The following is a 20,407-nucleotide window of genomic DNA, read 5'->3' as shown; positions in this document are numbered from 1 at the left end:
AGAAAGACAAGGAATGATGAAAAGCATGCATGCAAAAGAGAGTGCTTATACAACAAGGAAGTAATTTGCGTGAGAGAAATAAGGGTGAAAAGAGTATGTGTTGTTTGTTTGTGCTTCTCTGAGTGTGTGTTTTCCTTGGCCTAATTCTTCCACAGCGACAGCGTTTCAATAAACCATACCTGTGTAAAAGGAACCAGTAAATACACACACACACTCATGCAAACAGTTTACAATGTACTGTGTGTACTCGCTATGCTCATTGTAACAACAGATTGTATGACAGACAGGATACTTGATAAGCTTTTAAAACCTGATGATGGAAAATAGAAATTGATTTTACTCCACTTCCATCATTTACTATAATTATTGTATAATTTCTGTGGCATTGTAGGATTGTTTGTATGTAGAGGCGTATGTGTGTGTGGGCTCACATACTGTGGGACCTTCTCACGGTCTATCTGACTCCCACTGTCTGTAATTAGGTTGAACATGTTATGCACAAAAACTTGTACACTTATTTAATAGTGGTGCTTTTCTCTTAATTCAGTGTGGATAAAAAACAATTTTTACAGGTTTTGTTGAGATTTGGATTTGTGACGCTTTGCATTTTTTCTCTGTAGGGATCTCAACAGGAACAACATCACCAGGATCACCAAGGTGGACTTCTCTGGCCTTAAGAACCTCAGAATTCTGTAAGTTTGTTTCTTTTGTTTTATTACTCTTTTTTTCTATAATACCCTATAAAATACTCCTTTCAATGGCTTTTCAATGGCAAAAAAGGACTTTTCCTTATCACATCTAATTACTAAGACATAAATATCTAAATGTAATGGGCCTAATCTAAGAATTTTTTGCATAATCTTAAATTTGTTCATTTCATGCCCTAAAAATGAGCATGATGTTAAAGATGTTACCTAATATGGGCAACACATTTTCTTAAATAAATAATGTGGTCATAGAATGGCTTGTTATGTTGCTATGAACTACAGTGGCTTTATCTGCTGGTTGATAGTAAATAGATTTATTAAAAAGCTTATATTTATGGTTTTTGAAAGTACTAAATACGATAGATCAGTTTGTAATTAGAATTTATTTTGCTATTTTAAGTAATCAGTGGCTGAATTTTGGCATAAAGTTAAATTAATTTGATATTGGTGAACCTTTTATTTGGTGTTTCATTACGAGGAATGCCATAAAAAATCCAAATTACCCTATCATGCTGTAGTTAGGAAATGCTGGATTTACCTGAAATGGTTGTGCGAATTGTATGTGAACCAGTTTGATATAAAGAGAGATTTGAGGAAAATTGAGGTATCCATCCCAAATGTTGATTTCACTCAAAACATGAGCCAAAGTTGTCATTTATCAAATGATACAGAAGGGGCTTGCAAATTTCTGTAAGAAATTAACACATACTCAACAAGTAATACCACAATAAACGTCGAGCAGGTGAGGAAGTCTTGATTTTAGCGACTCAGCTACTCTTACGTCTGCAGAAACAGATGCCACTTCTGGATGATTGTTTGTAAGTCATTACGGAAAACAATCTCATAGAAAATTTCTTACATAACCACAATGTCTTTACAGGCATTATGTGGTAGTGGTATGTGCGTGGCAGCAGTTGGAAAACGGTGCCAGTGTAAATCAGTTAAGAGTCTTTTTGTGGTGGGCACATAAATTCCCTGGTTCTGCAATGTCACATGATAGACAGCATATATTCGAGTTAGAAGACAAGACAATCTGTGTCACAAGGTGGTTGGTACCAACAAATCACAGGGTTTGTGGCTGGAGGTGGGTATTCAAGTCAGATCTCTGGGTTTTACAACATTAACCAAAGCCATGATGTTTTCTTAACTTTAACCATTTTTTCCTTTCTAAGCATAACTACAGTTGGATAGGCCCTTTTCAGTTGCATTTTAAACCCTATATTTCACAACATTAACCAAAACCACAATGATATCCAACAAGTGTTTTTGAGCTTAAACCAAGGTTGACTGTAATAGAGTTAAAACATCATAAAATATGACTTCACATTTCAAGAAGCTGTTGTCACTAAATAATGATTAATTAAATATCCTGATCGACCCTCAATTGGCATGTTTTCACTTTTGCTGACATATACTATTAAATGCCATGAATATTAATGTGGTGCTAAGAGTTCATGACCTTTTTTAATAGTTCAATCTGGTTAGTTTGCATAATGAGTCATTATTGAAATGTAACACTTAAGGAACGTTCACTGTTGTGTCATACGGGTTTGAGTCATGGTGAGTCAGTGCTGTATTGCCCAGTATTTGGAAATCGAGAAATGTGAATATGGTAGCAAGCCATTGATTTCATGACATTTATATTTCATCACAAGAAAGTAGCAAAAAACAGAGTATTCTCATTGTTCGGGTAATACTCAAGTGGCAGTAATATAATGACGCTCCTTGTGTTCTCTTAGCTGCAATAATGGACTATGAGTCTCTCTCTCCTCTGTTTGTGTATTTCCGTAATAACTATAATCACCATTTGCCATATGCAGCTTCCTTCTGCGCTCTGTTTTAACCAGAGCGTTGGATAAAAATACTCTCCCAGCACAATCTACACTGCGAAGTAGAAATAGGTTTAGGCTTGTGTGTGTTTTCATTTGTAAGCACATTTGCTTGACCAATGTGGCTTTTGGAGCTCATGTTGGTGGATGTGTCAAGTGTGTGTGTGTGTGTGTGTGTGTGTGTGTGTGTGTGGGGGGGGGGGGGGGGGGCAACTTTCTGTACATCCTGTTCATGAACAACAGAAGGAAAGTAGCACCAAAGAAATGTGTTTTTTCTGTGTGAGAGTTTGTGTGTGGTGGGCCAGCAGTTTATTTCATGTGGTTGGTGATAAACTGCTGTGACATTTCCCCACTCTAAATCTCTTAAAATTGGGACGAGATGGCTTGGGAATGTGGAGATAGTCTGAGGAAAATACACACTTTCTCAACATGCGTTCACACACACTGGGATCCACATTGCCGCATATATATCACGTAATGAACAAAAGAAACCGTGGCCACATAGAATGTGTCCTTTTTTTCCACCCGCTTTGGATGTTATCAGTCTAGACATGTTCACACTGCACCAACCAGTAGGCTGGAAGGAACATATCATTTGTTATTACCACTGATAAACCACAGTTGGATTTACAAACTTCTGAAAGTATCATATTCCAAAACAAAAATGTTTTATGTGTCAATGCCATGGCTGAGGTTTGGTCAATAAGTTTAAGCACAAAAAGTTCAATCTCGACATTTGCAGTGTGGCGCTGTGAGTTTCAATGGGGGATGTCTGCACACTGGTTGGCCCACCCGCACAGTGGGTTGGGTTTAAGTAACTACATCTTTAAGGTTATAAATAGGGGTGTAAGAATTCTTGTGGAATAATAGTTAAAAAACAATAAAATATGCATCTTAGAGGGGAAAATAGGGCGTAATATACAATGTGTTGTATTGTAACCAAAGAGCTGGAAGAAGACTCAGAGTTGGAGGGTCAGTCAATCAAAGCCGATAAACCGCAGAAGACTCAGTTGTGAAAAAAGTGTTTAAAAAGAATAAGAATCAAAAATAAAAGTAGAATAAAAAGGTCCCCAAGCTGACATTAAGGCAAAAGACCAGCCTTTGCATTCCAGGTTCAGCACAGTTTCATTGCATTCAATTTACATTCCCCCAGAAAAATGAGCCAATCATGTCATTTTTTTTTTTTTTCAAAGATCAGGTACCGGGATATGCTTCAAATCAATCAAGTTAATCATTCGGATATATATTACATGAGACTTACCATTAGAAAGACAAATGGAAATAAATATTTATATTGGATGTACATTGAGTGAAGCCTAATAAAGGGACATCTTCTGTGCATTTTTATTTTAACAGGTGTGACCATAGCAATTACACTTGGCTGTGACTTGTTGATTACTTTTTATCTCTAGTACAGTTTGATTTTGACAACTTGATTTAACCTCAATCTGAACAAACAGGAGAATGCATTGCACAATTTTAGACTAAATCATCACGTAACAAGCATGTCTGACTATTCTTCATCTGATGACTAGGATTTCTATGATCCTCAGTTCATACATCTGTTTTTCTTAAGGTGACTGACATTCTTCAAATTACATGATTAAATTACATTTTACAATGGAGGCAAATACATGCCGCCATTTTAGTTAAAAAAAAATTGCTCAGTGTGTTTCCAAAGTAATGAACACACAAACCTGTACTGCCAAACCAAAACTATAATAAAATGAAAACAGCGGCTCATTCACCAATTGACACAACACATCTATGCGATGATTAAAAACAATTCCAAAACAACTTAAATACTGTGTGCCACATATTGTGATACCTTTACATCTCAAGGTTTCCTCAAGGTTATTAATAGAACAAAAACACAAGTATTTGATAGTGGCACCTGATGTTGAACAATGAATGTCATAAAGTGAATGTGGTTAACAATGGTATGCTTCCATCCATCCACAATGAATGACCACAATGTATATTTTCCAGTTTGCTTATTTTCTTAAAGGTGAGTTTAACATTAGTTTGCACTGTGGAGTGGTGACTCAAATGTTTTAATAGGACTGAATGCATCATGAGACTCACTGAGCCCAGGAAACATTGAGTGAATTCACATTTTGCTTTATTTCTTCCACTCCCTCTTGCTGATCATTACATGGTATGGAAAAAAAAAAACAGTGGCACAGAGATTGCCATGCCGCATGCTTGGCTCAGGTTTTGGTCCCTTTCCAAGCATCACTCTATAAATGAACATGTAGGGGATTCCTCATTTGAAAAATGCCATTTTAAAACTTGATTTATTTTGCTCCTGAGTTTACAGGTATTTATCTGGCTAGAGAGAAGAAAGCCATACTTTGAAATAAACAAGCTGGATTAATGTAGCCTGGTCTGTTAACTATAACTGATGAGATGGCGTTTAGATTGTGTATTTAATTCCATGTGTGTTTGGGTCTGATTGCTACCAGCGCAGAACTTCCTACCTATGCTTACTCTTGACATGTTTACAAACATATCCAACCTTTTACGCAAGTGCTGGTGTTTGTGTGTCTGAACGTCTGTATGTATTTATTTCTGTCATTGTCTGTTTGGTTTGGTAAAAGTTTGGTTTTCCTGCTTGATTTGTTATGACTTTTTAGGCCATTGGTTGAGTGACTCAGTGAATACTGGGTTGCGCACACTGGGAATATATTGCCGATCATTTTTAAACACACACACACACACACACACACACACACGTATAGATAAGTCAAGTCTACATATATATGGTTTTAAACCTCCATCCGAAATGTGCAAGTACTCTGTGACCTCAACTGGTTATCATCTAGTATCTTGAGAAATTGATTATGTTTATGGATGTACTTTAAAAAAAACAAACCATGATGCCAACATTCTTGTAAGAGGTAAGGATGTACCCAAGTATTATGTTATCTGGTGCAAGAAATCATATCAGAATATGCCGCATGTATTTGTAATACAAAGTGAATAGGGAAATCAATAGTTGTAACATCTGCACTAAATACCTTTGAATAGTTTTGCTGTGACTTCATTTAGATAATCTTGACGGTCTTGCTGTACGATACAGATCCATCTGCCCTCTTTGGCACTGTCTGTTTTATACCAACACAATCTGCTGGTTAATTTTCAGTCTGTTTCTCCTCATTCTCTGGTTCCTCTTCTCCCAGTACATCTCTGTCTCCTTTAGCCTCTCACATATGCAGGTCTTCCTACAATCTATCCCTCCTATTTTCCCCCTGAAGAGATGTTTAACATCCACAGACAGACTATATAGGGATGTTGTCTCTCCATTATCATGTCACATCTGGAAAACCTTAGATCACCCCAAAACATGAAAAAAACAGAGCGAAGAGAGGGAAGAAGCTGCGTTACAAGAGGAACACCACTAGAAAGACACAGGGAAATGGTATACATCAATTGAGGGCTAGAAGAGGAATGGGTTTTTAATTGTTTATTTTGGCTATCTTGTCTGTGGCTTTTATGAAATCTTACATGTCTTAAATGTTAAACTTTTGCTTCATGCAAGATTAATTTGTTCAGCTCACTGTTTGGTTGTTTACCCATTTCAGCTGCACCAAATGCAAGTATTTGTATTTATTGATTTATTTTTTTTAATATAACCCCTCTCTTTTTGGCTAGTGGTGAATGTGTTTATTTCTACTGCTGAACAAGTTGCATATTACTGTCTTTCTCCGATTTTAACCCTCAAGATCAGCCAGCTGGCCAAGGGCATGTAGTCCGATATAACTGTTTTTTCTTTAGCTCAGTTTAAATAACTACAGCTTCCTAATGTTGTTTTATTTGGCACTAGTTGCTTTACTTGAGTTGCCCCTACTCAAGTGAATAATATCTGCGTAGGCAATCTGTACATCCACTGCTCAAATGTGTGATATCTAGAAACTTAATTGTTGAAAGTGCTTTGAAATGCTTAAAAATTCCACATGAGCAAATCCTGTTTTAGTATGGTAATTGAAGGTCAAGCTCACAATAACTGTGCATCAGTAAAAGTCAAATTTGCAATTTTCATGAGCTACTCGATACAAAAAAACCCAAATCCTCTAAATACAAATTTCTCCAATTTATTTGCAACAAGAAAAGCATATCCCCAAACTGCACATTGCTGATGTCTCACTCTTCTAATGTTGGAACTGCATGCAGAAATATATAAGCCTAGATGAACAGTGATGAAAACCAGCAAGTGGACTGCTGATTCCAAACCAGGTTTGCCAATGTTTGATTAAAACTGAAATCTCTCTTTCTTGTTCTCTACGTTTAATATCTTTAGTCACCTGGAGGACAACCAAATCAGTGTCATCGAGAGAGGAGCTTTCCAGGACCTCCGACTGCTGGAGAGACTGTAAGTATGGCCTCAATAACCACTGTCTGATATACTGTATCTGCAGAACCGAAAATGGACAGATGTGTGTTGAACTCATTGATACACTTTGCCAAACCCACGCATACCGCTGACTTCCTGCTGCTGCCCATCAATCTTGCAAACATGCACACATGCAGGCAGACACACCACTTAATATACCTGTGTGGTTACTTCTTACCAGCTTGGAATCTCCCATCCGTGTGTGTGTGTGGTCAACAGACAGGAGATGTCAGTGTCTGTCTGGTACATTATTATGCACTTGCATGTGTGAGCATACACACACACTTGAGTGTTAATTGTTAGGGAAGAAGGGTTGGCAAAAAGACAGCAAACTTCCTTGTTTTTTACTCAATGCCAGGTGCCCACTTACATCAATATCAGAAATCAAAAAATCTTAAACAATTTCCCACATATGCAGATTTTATTAAAACAAAGTGGTTCTGGTGGGAGTCACACTTTAAAGACATTGTGTGTCAACTGCATGTGAATTTTGAGCTCAAATCACAAGTCTGATGAGAGTAAGTGTGAGACAATGGTCTGGGTTTAGAATAAAGAAACTCTTTAATACAGTATATCAGGATGGGTCCAAAGTAAGTAGGAATTAGGTCAGGGGGGCCAAATAGTTGTCTGTCAAAACAGTTCATCAGGAACATGGCATTTAATCCATCAGAGATTTTATAAACATAATTGTAAAAGTGTAATGTATTTACTCCAGGCTTGTCAAAGGCCAGTAGTGTTTAACAACTGTTAATGATAAAGGAAACAAAAAACAAACTTCGTTTTAAAGAAAAACAACCAACCATGATATAATGTATTTGCAGAGGATGGAAATAATAATTCAATATTTTACTGCTTCCTAAAATGCTTTTTAAAACGCTTAACTGACAGGGTCTGTGGTGTTATGTCTCTCAGGGTGAAAGGTGATGGGTGAGAGGTTGCACTGATGATCCTGTGTGATTTATGGAGTCACAATGAGAAAAACATTGCGGCCATGCAGCCATCCTAAGTTAAAAAACATTCATTTATGTGAGAAGAATTAACCCTTTTTTTGTGCAGATGTAAAACAACCAGGTGAATGACATACACGATTAATTTGGGTTAATGTTATCTAAAAGAATGCAATTGTTTTGGTTTTTTTTTCAAATCAGTTTATAAAACCCCTGGTTTTTAAGAATACTTCTTTCCATTGCAAAAACCTGAATTGAATTTTGTTTGAGAGCCATTCATACTGTGGAGACTTACAACCAAAAATATCCCACAGAATATCAAAAATATTTGGTTTTATGGGGCTCTTGTGTTTGTGCAATCCATTTTATAGACCAAACCGTCCTGGGTTCAAGTTCAAACACCCAACACATTTCCATCACAGCTATCCTGATAATTACAATATATTGTATTGACATTTACATGGTTATTAAGGTGCTAATATACTTGATATGTACTTGCTAAAAACTATAACTACTTGCTAGTTTTCTCTCCAATTTTATTTAGTTAAGGCTAACCTCATGCGTGCTCTGTTAGTTTTTATATTCATTCATTCATTCGTTTGTTCATTTTCTATATGGCGCGATATCCAGCGTTCTGGGCTGTTGGGATGCTGGAGCTTACCGCAGCTATCATTGAGCAAGATTCAATGGCGACCAGTCCAGGGTGTACCTGTATAGAGACAAACAACCATTCACTTTCTCATTCACACATCTGGGCAATTTTGGTCTTCGATAATCCTCCTGCTGTTTTTGGATTGCGGACGGAAACCAGAGAACCAAGAGGAAACTCACAAAGACATGGGGAAAACATGCAAACTCCACGCAGAAAGGCCCGAGATCGCATTTGAACCAGATTACAGGGTCCTCTTTGCGTGGAGGTGGACCACTACCACGTTGTGCCACCTTATTTTCAATTGTATTTTTATTACTCATTTCTTTATTATATGTTTTTCAATTGTTTAGTAAACTACAGATTGCCACACATTTTGAGGAAAGAAACACGTCCTTTTTTTTTAACATGAATACATAACAGCCCTGCAAGTAAATTGTACTGTATACAGACATAGTTGACGCATATTGATATGCAGTCTCCCAAAATAACCAGTCCCCCGCTTTTTCACAGTTTGGTGTTTACTTAGGGGGGCAGAGAGAGAATTTTCTAAATATGTAAAATCCCAGTGCTAATAGTACTGTTTAAAAACTCCCCATTAGAAGAAAACTGTCATTATTATTTATTCATTGGATTCGTCCTTTAAAAATCATAACCGCTTTGTTGGCAACAAATGACTCATGGCAGTAATAGAAGGTGACCATGTGCTTTACTTTCAGTGTGGCAGTTTTCTCTGAGCAGGGGTCAATTATTTTAAATGGTGGGTGTTTCTTTTTGGACTTCATCTCGTTTTCCTTTGGAGTCCATGGGAGTGAAAGTCAGGGTCCTATTATCATTATCACAGGGGTGAAAAGGTTGGTGTCTGTGTCTTCTCCAACACTGATTCAACTCAGTGACCCTTTGACCTCCACCCTCCTCTTCTTAGCTTTCCATGGTTTGTTTCTCTGCCAAATCCTTTGGTGGCCTGATACCAGTGTCAGCTTTAAACAGTCATACATGAATTTAAACACATACACACACAGTCTCTTCCTTATGGTCCACACGCATATTATTTTGACTATCCAAATCATGTTTTTGCTCTATCTACCTCCTCTTTCCATTCTATAAATAATTGCCATATGCTCATTTCATGCTGCCTTTGAACCACTCAAGCCAGAATATCTATTTAGATGTTAAACAGAGAGGGTAATATGGAGAAAATGATTGGAACAAAAACAGCATAAGTAATAGGAAAGGAATTTGTTGATGGATTTCTACTATTTAATAATAATTTATCCTTTATTAATCCTGGTGGGAAAATTTATTCTCTGCAATTAACCCATCATGGATGAACCATGAGCAGTAGGCCGCTGTTGACCAGCACCAGGGGAGCAGTGTCTTGCTCAACAACATTTCAACACACTAGGAGGAGCAGGGAATCAAACCAGGAATGTTCGGCTCCAAAGACAATTGTTCTACCTCCTGTGCCACGCCGCCCCTGAAAAAGGCAATTTCCCAAAAAGAAGAGGCAAGAAGCCTTAAACTTAAAAAGATATGCAAAAAGAAGGTATTAATAAGATAATTAAAATTATTTATAAAAAACAAACCACCATCAAGTAAAGGTTTTGAGATTGGTATTTGTTTAAATCCTGGGTCTGAAAGAAGTTATTGACTCCACCAGTTTCATTTCCCACGGCAATTGTCCCAAAGCCTCAAAGGACTCATTTCAAAAGAAGTCGCCCTTGGTCTTTACAGAAAAACCAGATTGATATGAGAGTCTGACATTTATTATCTTCACATCTAGATTTGACCAGCAAGATACCAACGTCTGATGATATTTCACTTTGTTCGCAGTATGATGTTTGGTTTATGTCAAAATATCAACATCAGCTGTGGTAAATATTTATAATGTCAAAACAAGGGTAACATTAGTTTCTCTGACATTGGATTATGGGACTACACAACTGACATTTAACCCATCACGATATTTAAACAATTAAAATGTCGAGTTGGCTTTGCGTTTGACATTTGTCTTAATACAAATATTAAACCATAATATATTCACAGATTAATACAAATTTGTTTTGACTGCTGATTTTTCCCGATAAAGACTTAAAAGCAATTCGGGAGAAGGTACATGGAAAAAATATTGAGGAGTTGGCACTTTTTATGGCTTTTTAAATTCTTGCCATTAAAATCTATTAAAAGCTGGAGAACACATTAGAAACTCAAGTTTGCAATAAGTAATAAATAATTTGCAATAGTTATAACACACAAAATAGTAATACCATGAATATGATTAATAATTCTGAAAGATTTAATTTGGCCCTTTTACTGAACATATCTTTCAGTTTGGCATTTTTTGGCTGACTAGTAGTCTCTCAACCAGGACGTCCATCATTCATTCCCAAGTCAAAGTGTATTAAGGATTTATGAAGATAACTAACTACAAGCAGTATACCTCTATGTACATGTGATAAACTGTGGGTCATGATGTCAGGAAACCAGTCAAACTCCCATGAGTTTGACCTTTTGTATCATTAACTAAATAGATGTCTAATTTTTCAAGCTGGAACCTGAGACTTAGTGGGTGTACTTTTCCTTGTTTTTATTCTAGAATATTACCATATCAAATAAATTCACTTTTGTTTATTTTCTTTTGCCCTATGTCCATTTCCTCAACAGTCGCCTGAACAGAAACAGACTGCAGTTTCTTCCCGAGCTTCTTTTCCAGTCCAACCCTAAACTAGGACGACTGTGAGTATGCCTTTTTCTTTATAATCTTCACTCCATGGCCTTTGCCTTGATTGCACTCTCCTGGCTGGTGGCTCTTTCTGTCCTCAGCTCAGAATCTTTCGATGTGTTGCGTGATTCCTTTGAAAACATAGCCATGGTGCAATGGCGGGGGTGTCCGGGTTGAGGGTTCAAGTCCCATGCCGGGTGACAGAGTGCTGTTCTGAATGATTTTTAGAGGCGAAAGTGTCTGGATTGAATGTTTTGCTTGGACTAGTAAGAAGAAATTTTTAATCAGATATCTGGAGTTTTCCCAGAGTTCCCAGAGTGTAAGCCCAGGTCATGGTCATAATGATGTAGTCAAGGCACCCTCCTCCATGCACTTTTCATCTTGCATTCTCTGACCTTCTCTCTGTCACACTTTCTCCTGTGGTCCCATAGGTGTATCCACCCACCTTCTTTTATGTCCCCTTTTGCTCTCTGTTCTATTTAATCCCTCTTAAGCTTTCCATATATTTTATCCTTAGACAGTTGATGTCAAATTGGATTTAAGGTTGAACACCTCCTTAATGCAGTAGGTGTTTATTTTGGGCTGCTTCAAGGAAATAGGTGAAGGAAGGCCTTTTGTACATTGTATGTCTCAAGTACATGATTACTTTAGATTATGTGTCCTTTGTCATTATTCTCTATTATTTAACCATTTGTGTTTGTGTGCTCATGCCTGCATGGGTGGTGTGTGAATTCAAATGTAGTCTGAAACCGGATAACCTCAAAATGAGACTGCAGGAAGTGTTGGTGAGAGTGCCTGTTTTTAAGGGGTTGATTGAGGAATCTTACCAGTTGCTGCTGAGAATATGGATACTGCAAAATCCGATACCTCTGATTCAGTGTTCTTTTCCAAGATGTGAAAAGGCAGCATTTGTTGTGAGAAATTCAGATAACCTTGTGGAGCAGCATAGATGTCCTCTAGGAATGCTTCAGTTGGGTTGTTGAGGGGCCGTTTTTGCATACAGATATCCACAATGTTCTTGGATGTCTCTGAGAGAAATCTTAAAGCTATTGGAGGAGCTCCAATGTTCTTGGGGAAGGTTCTTGAAGCCATTGCTTGTGTTTTAATAAAAACTATTAGAACTTTTCAAAACCACATTCCATAGTCATCTGTTGCAGACCAGAAAGGGAAAATGATTTAGCAAGGGTGGCCGTATACTATTGTTTTGTCTCTTTTTCATTTCTGCAAGTAATTGCAACTGCTCTCAATAGAAAACAACGGCGGTTGCTAGAGACATTTTAATTTTTTTGCTGCATACCATTTGGGATTAACCCAAAGTATTTTTCCTGGCATTACTGCCAAGAATATACCTGGTAACTATACAATACAAACTTTCTCTAAATGATTTTTGTTCTTGCTCACATTAAATTTAGGGAATACTGTAACAAGCACAGCAAATAATAATGGTGCCCCTTGGCAATGACAGTAAATTAATCTATTTATTGTCTTGCACGAAATATGATCGACTAGAATGTCAGGAAAGTTCAAATCTTCTCAGTGGGTTGCATATCAAGACATCTCTCTTTTAAACACTGGACAAACTGATGTTATTTCATATATTTGTGGTTATGTATGATTTATTGTACGAGACAGCAAACTAGGCTGTTTTGGCTGAAAGATAATTGTCATTTACGTCAATTGTGGCTTTAAGATCACACACAGTCAGAAACCCCTTATGAACCTCATGTATATGTAGTGCCTTGCAAACACATACGATTCATCACACATGCACTTACCGTGTTTACTTTTATCCCTCTCACTTATAAGCAACAGCCTTCTATCCCCCACTGCCTGGCTTACTGTTCTATAAAACCCCTAATTGATCTTGAAAGCTGTTATTTGTCAGGTCAAATAGGGATCCCTATAGAGTGCTTAGACAACTTGGTAACAGAGTGGAAAGGGTGAGCCCGTTCCAAACTTAACATTATAAATCTAATAGTCTTTATATCCCAACGTTGCCATCAGCACAATCTAAATTACAGTGTCTAGAGTTTTCTCCTGCCCTTTATCTATTTTTTTCCCTTGTTTCTTTTTCAACTGTTTTTCTTTTACATTCTCTATCCCATCTCTTTTTTGATCTCAGTCCAATAGCTTGAACAAAGTGTAAGCATTGCAAAACAAGGGTCAAGAAGATCAGTGTAAGAAAGTTATGATAATGATGGATTAGTATTATGGGTGAGGTTCTGCTGCACAGAATCATGCTTGAATCAGGTTAGCAAAATGTCATCGCTTGGGTCAAGATTTTTTTTTTTGTCAAAACCAATCTTGATTTCCTATCGAGAGGTCTGTTTGTTTGGCCCATTCACTGTTAACCTGCCAACAAGCACATGCTTTTTTTTATATACACCAAATCATATCATAGCTATTGAACAAAATTTGTTTTAAACCATTGAAAGTGCACATTAATGTACAGTGTCTGGGGAACTGACTGGGAGTAAATATTATTGCAAGGTAAGGAAATGGTATGAAAGGCTAAAACAAGGGTAGACTGACATAATATCTCTCTGATTTTGTACTTTGTCTCCTATGTGTAACAGCAGGAGGGTGAGATGAAGGGGGCTAGGAAGTTTGCTGATGACTTTCTGGTTTGAGTTCATAACCTCTATGTCAGCCTCACTTAGATATCAAATGATGGCAGTGTGATAGGAATTACCTCTTAACCCTCCTATTAAAGCTCTGTGGTCTGAGGTTTGGAGACAGTAAAGGAGGAACGGGGCTGGACTGGCATTAAGGAAAATAAGCATTTACTGTTGTTGGAGGATGGGGCTAAGGTCAAGAACTATGGGGACGGCTGATCGTTTCCCAGAATCTTGGGTCCTGCTCAGATGAATGTACTGTAGGATTCAAAGTTCAATGAAAGGTTGGTGTTGTACCTTACTGGTAATTATTCTAATTGTACAGTAAGTTGAATGGTGATGGAGGACAGATGAATGATTGGAATTGGAGAGGGTCGCTAAAGGGGGAGAAGGATGAGAGGATGCTGGTGGGAGTTGAAGGGAATGGTTGATTGATGGAGGGATTGGGGTCTGTCACCCTGCACGCTGTTCAGCAGGGTCTGGGAGTGGAATTGTGATGGAGCAAAGATCAGATGGTGTTTTAGATGGATAATAGACGAATCTGCAGCTTTCACTCTGTGTAGCCTGTGGACTCCACATGCCGTATACTGTACGATAACAGCACATGTACAATAGATATACAAACAAATTCTGATTGGAATTTTATAGTGCTTTCTGGTTCCTAAAGGCAATACATACTTGTGGCACAAATGGAAAAAAAAAAATCAAAGATGTTGGTTTGAGGTGTTTTCAAGAATTGCACTTTATCGGCAACGTTTTCTTTGCTTGATGACGCAATAAATATTAATCATCACTTAATAATACTGACCCCAAATTGAGTTCATTTGTGTGTGTGTGTGTGCGTGCGCACTTGCCTGTGTGATCATATTTTCAAAACTGAGTGAGTGAATATTATATTCAGGGATACTAAATGTACTGTCTTCACTTTTGAACCAGTACTGATTTACTGCCAGTGATACTCATGAAGCGACCTCATTGTGTGCTCCATTAAATCCGTTCAAGTTACAGTTGATTAGCTTGCATGAGAGGAGACGGGCACATGGAAGACGAAAATGAGGGTCACAACTGACCTGAAAGATATTTCCCCCCTTTTATTTTTTCATTGATGCCACTTCAGAGGCTTCTTCTTTAAATACAGAATGTGATTATTATGTGTTTTTTCAGATGCAATAAAAGATTTTAGAGATACGTAATGCTATGAATGCAGATATCTGTTGTAGCAAATAAAATGGAAATACATTTCAATTAATAAAAGGAGCTCTTGCTAGCAAATGTTTCCAATACTTGATGTATATTGCTGTGTGAGAGCTGGATGATACCCTGAAGTGGTTGCCCGCGGCCTTGGAAATACTTTTGTATTTTTTGTAATCGCCTGAGAAGAGATCCACGAGAATGCTGTCCAATGCTGCTGAGATATTTTGGAAGGGCCAATATGGGCCTCAATGCCAGTAAAAAAAAAAATCTTCAACATGTTTTATTGCTCCAGGATCGAGAAACCTGGATGAAATATTTGATTTAACAGACAAAACAAGCAAAAAAAAAAAATGTAAAGGTGTAATTGAAAAGTGACATTTACTGTACTGAGCATATGCAATGTCAAAGATGTTTGGTCTGCAACCATTGTTAATACCAGTCATGTCATCACAACCTCCTCAGATCCATCAGATCCTAGATCCTATGCTGTGATCCGGCAATGTGAAGAAAGGTTTTCAACAAATGCAGTTCAGTTTCTTCCTGCTACCTAACATGCCTACTGTAACAACCCTACAAATCCACAGCAGAGACAACCAAGTATTTGCATTAAAAAAATCCTCGTCTGGTGCAGGGAGGGAGCTGAAGGGGGGTGGGGGTGGGACAGGGCCGGGGGGATGCAGGGGGTCATTTGAGATGACTTTTCCTCCTAATTTAGTTAATGGAGAGAGACGAGAGGTTGCCTTTAATCTAGGCTAATTGTCCATTTAGAGGCGACTGCCATAGCTTACCTGCTGAAATACTTCGGTTTATGTTACAGGAAGTGGCTGCACTCGCTGCCCTTCATGATTGGCTGCGACAGATGGGGCCTCATTTTCTATTGGTGGGCCAAGAATAATGAAGAGGGAGAATAGGATATGCCTAAGGATACATCTCGAGTTTCTCATATCTGTTTGGTCCATTTGCCAATTTACTTTCCTTCCCCTTTTATTCATGCGCACTCTCACTGTTACATACACACATCCACGCATAAAAAGAGCAACATTCTTTGATGTTTGTGTTGTCAGGTGTTGTAAGATCGTTTTCTTGTCACTAGGCTCCCGGCCCTTTGGTTCTCAAACCACTCTGTGCTGGCCAGAAGGCGGTAATTCTCAAACTCAAAATAAACACTATAGAAGCAGACATATATATTGTTTTTTTTGCAGACTCTGCTGATTGAACACTACAGACCAATGGACTTAGAATTCTGTAGGTGTGGGTTGATGAGTGCCTCTTTATTTCTTTGCTAGCACACATAAGACAAGTCTAATACTTAAAGTCAAATATACAAAGTTATATATGCTGTAAGATGTGGAAAGCCTCTCAAACGGTTCATACACATGCACACGCCTTCGTACATGTTTATTCATCTTTACTGTGGTTTATGCCTGGTCTTACTTGATGTTGTCAATACAAAGTGAAATAAAACTTAGGTGTCATGTAAGTAAGAAAATGGGCACAAGTAATCCGTCTAATCTGGTCTCTGAAGATTTTTTTTTTTTTTTCTTCTGTCCTTGTTTAAACAAATGCAGTGTCTTGCTTCTATCTATAATATATGTGTGTGTGTGTGTGTGTGTGTGTGTGTGTGTGTGTGTGTGTGTGTGTGTGTGTGTGTGCTTGCACGTGCGTGTGTGTATGTATGTTTTGCCTCTCGTCGTAAAGGAATTGTGTTCATGTTCATTCTCATGAATCCATTGTTCTGAATAACACATTTAGTTGCTGTAAATGTGAGAGAAGTCATACAAATTCATGTGTAAACTTATGAGACTTATTTTAAAGTTGGGTTGTATTCAGTAAGCAGGTCTTAAAGTTCATGGCAGTAACACCTCTTTCTTTGAGCTGCCCACATTCACAGTTAGCCAGCTAGCTGCATTGCTGTGGGGCCACAACCTAAGAAATTATTGTGGGAGGCTATGAGCTATTGGATTCTTTTTCTGCACTTTTTCTCACTCATTGCAAAGAATTTTTATATGTTTGCACTGAAAAAGAGCAAGGCCAGCATGTGGTATTGATTTACCCCCACAAATAAAGGTGATTTGAGTCGGAAAACAAGTCACAGAGCTATTGACATACATTTTCTTTAGAAAGTTCTATTAAAGAAATACAGTTATGTTGCCCTTAATTTACTCAACCAGGTGATAGCCTGTGCTTATTAGTGTGTTCGTATTACTTATGTATGCTTGTGTATGTTCAGGGGTTTTGCCATGTCACGCATCTTCTGAGTCTGATGCTTATGTGTTTGTATATGTCCTGCATTTGTTTTAATGCGTCTACTTAGATAGAAATCTTCACTTGCATATGTATGTCCATCACATGCACTTCAGAGAGAAAGGCGACACAGTCACATTAAGTTTGTTCAATCACTGCTTAGGTTTGTATGAAAACACAAATAAAAACAAGGCCTTTTTCCTGTAGAAATGGAGCAAGAGGCAGTAAAGGAACTGAAAGACAGAGGAAGGGAATGAAGACATACATTATCATCCATCCATCCATCCATCTTACCCCACTTATTCGGATTCGGGTTGTGGACCAGCAGCCAGAGCAATGAGGCCCGGACCTCCCTGTCCCCTGCCATTTTGACCCCAAGGCGTTCCCAGGCCAGACTGGAGACATAGTCTCTCCAGCGTGTCCTGGATCTTCCCCGTGGTCTCCTCCCAGATGGACATGCCTTGAAAGCTCCACCCCTCTCTTCACCCATGTGTCCAAGAGATGTGGCCTCAAGTCCGACGACACGACCACAAGGTCGATCAAAGAACTGTGGCCTAAGGTGTGTTTGTGCCAAGTGCACATAGTGCACCTTTATGCCTGAACATCGTGTTTGTTATGGATAATCTGTGACGAGCGCAGAAGTCCAATAACCAGACACCACTTGGGTTCAGATTGGACGGGGGGGCTTTCCTCTCAATCACAACCTTCCAAGTCACACCAGCATTGCCCATGTGAGCATTGAAGTCTCCCAGTAGGACGACAGAGTCCCCGGTAGGAGCGCTCTCTACCAGCCCCCTACCAGACCCCAACAAGGGTGGGTAAACTGAACTGTTGTTGGGTGCATAGCCACAAATAACAGGCAGAACCCATCCCGCACCTGAAGGCGGAGGGAGGCTCCTCTTGTTCATTGGGTTGAGCCCCAATGTGCAGGTGCCGAGTCGGGGGGGGGGGGCAGGCAATTAATAGCCCAAACCTGCCTGGTGCCTCTCACTGAGGGCAACTCCAGAGTAGAAAAGAGCCCGGCCCCTCTCGAGAGGCCTGGTTCCAGACCCCACACTGTGCATTGAGATGAGTCCAACTATATCTAGCTGGAATCTCTTATTCTCGCGCACCAGCTCGGGCTCCTTCCACACCAGAGGGGTGACATTTCATGTCCCAAGAGCCAGGTTCTGCAGCTGAGGATCGGACCGCCAAGATCCCCTGCGCTAGCCACCCCCCAGCTTGCACTGCACCCCCGACATGCATACAGTACATGGAAAGAAAAAAAAAAACATCGTAAGTTGACATGTTAAGGAGGAAATGAGAGGAGAGGAAAACAGTAAAATGCAACATTGAAATTAGGGAATGTTGAAGAAAAATATAAATCCCTTAATAAAAATAGTTTAAGCTTATGCTGATTGAAGCTTTTTCTCTTCTTGCAGAGCAGACAAACGTGGCTCGAATACAGGCTTTATTCTTACTAAGGGGTATCATAAAAACCTGATAAATGGATTATGACATGCTGATGAATAGTTACTTCTCCTTGTTGAAAGGGTTAGAGTTAAAGTAAAAAAAGCAGCCAAACAAGAAACACCCACACACTTAACACTGTCACACACACAGTATAGTGTGTCATGGATGAATCACTAAAGAAATGTAACGGCCTCAATAATTACATTTGTATGTACATGATGACAGAAAAGGCCTTTTCTTTACCCAACAAATCTTTTGTCGTGTTGCTGTTGCTTTTTATTTCCCCACATCCACTTTTCAGAACTTCTGTCTCTTGGCTCCAGTGAATTAGCTGGTAAGTACCTAGATTTCTTGAACATTAACATATTGTTAATGGTTTAGTGACAGCCAATATTTTGAAGCTACCCTGGTTGACATCCGAAGTGTTTATGATGGATGAGTAGGTTTTTACATGGCACCTATCTGATTTTATCTTGTAAAGTGCAGTCGTCGAAAAGGGAAGGTGATGTCATCTGTGGGTGTCTGATTTCACTCTCTGGAAGAATTCATGGAACCCTTTTTGTCAAGTTGTTTCCTATTAGGTTACATGTGGGTGTATAGTTGGTGTAAATGGTTGGATTTTTTTTGGTGAGTTCACTGTAAGTTCACAAAAATGCTGAAGCTGCTTAGACAAAATGTTCAGCAGGGGTGCCCTAGTCTGACTTGTGTCAACCTATCAATGTTGTGGATAGGTCAAAGAAATTAATGCGAAGGGATAGAGTTTACTAAGCGAATTCTGAAAAATATAGTTAAAATTCAATATGAAAAAACAACATCTCAGCTTGGCTGTTTTAACTCTCCATATCCATTTGCATAGAACATGTCAACTTTTTGGGAGGTCAATGTAGCCACTCTTGGCCATTGTTATGGCACTGGTTAATGTCACACACAGGCATAGGAATGGATCGATCATTGTTGGTGTCTAGAGAGTCATATCTTTGTTTGCACATATGTGGGAATGTTTTAAATGTCAGACTTTTGATTTATAGTGTTTTAGTAAAGTCTTACTGTTATAAATTAACCAAATCTTCAATATTGCAATTAAAGTCATCATCTCTCTTTCACCTCTTACACACACATATGACCACAGACACATTCTCAGCCGCAAGCAAAAACATCCATCACTACACGTTTCACTGTCACACAAGTGAAATTTAGCATATCTGAAATGTTTCTTAACAAGAAGTTTACCTTTTATTTTTCAAGAAATCAGAGAATTTTGTTTATCACAATCAATTTTTCTCCTTCAGCTACATTTCGTTAAATATGTTCAGCTGAAATTTAAAACATGAATGCTTTCCAAACTGTTTGACACAGAACCAAAAGAATTTATTGGTTATTATGTTACGAGGGTGTAACATACAGACTATAAAGACCCAAACCTGAAAAGGGGAAGCTTTCACATCAGTCAAGTACCGTTAAAGATGAGTTAACTAGCAAATATAACCAACATACACTGCTACATGCGTCTGTGTATCGTCGCTAAATTGTATCCACATTGAAGCTTTAACACAAAGTGGAGCATTGCAAACAAAAAGCCGACTACCGGGGAGTTTGGCAGCCACTACTGGGGTCTATACTTGGTTCAACATTGTGTGCCACTTTGTCCATACTGG

At 38.6% G+C, this 20,407-nt stretch overlaps 1 protein-coding gene across 1 annotated transcript in view; it reads left to right on the top strand.

Moving 5' to 3' along the window:
- The window catches only part of slit3 (slit homolog 3 (Drosophila)), a 222,396-nt gene that overhangs the window by 13,186 nt on the left and 188,803 nt on the right, over window positions 1-20,407 (top strand). Inside the window, exons 2-4 of the mRNA XM_086158069.1 lie at window positions 621-692; window positions 6,837-6,908; window positions 11,190-11,261. Coding sequence (XP_086014195.1) covers window positions 621-692; window positions 6,837-6,908; window positions 11,190-11,261 — 216 coding nt within the window. The remainder of the gene's footprint in view (window positions 1-620; window positions 693-6,836; window positions 6,909-11,189; window positions 11,262-20,407) is intronic.

Source organism: Fistularia commersonii, chromosome 13, assembly GCF_037954325.1.
Source record: "Fistularia commersonii isolate RoL2024-O1a breed Wild chromosome 13, RoL_Fcom_v1.0, whole genome shotgun sequence".
NCBI lineage: Eukaryota > Metazoa > Chordata > Actinopteri > Syngnathiformes > Fistulariidae > Fistularia > Fistularia commersonii.
Note: the sequence above shows the minus strand (reverse complement) of the source record. Positions and strands in the feature narration are given on the sequence as shown.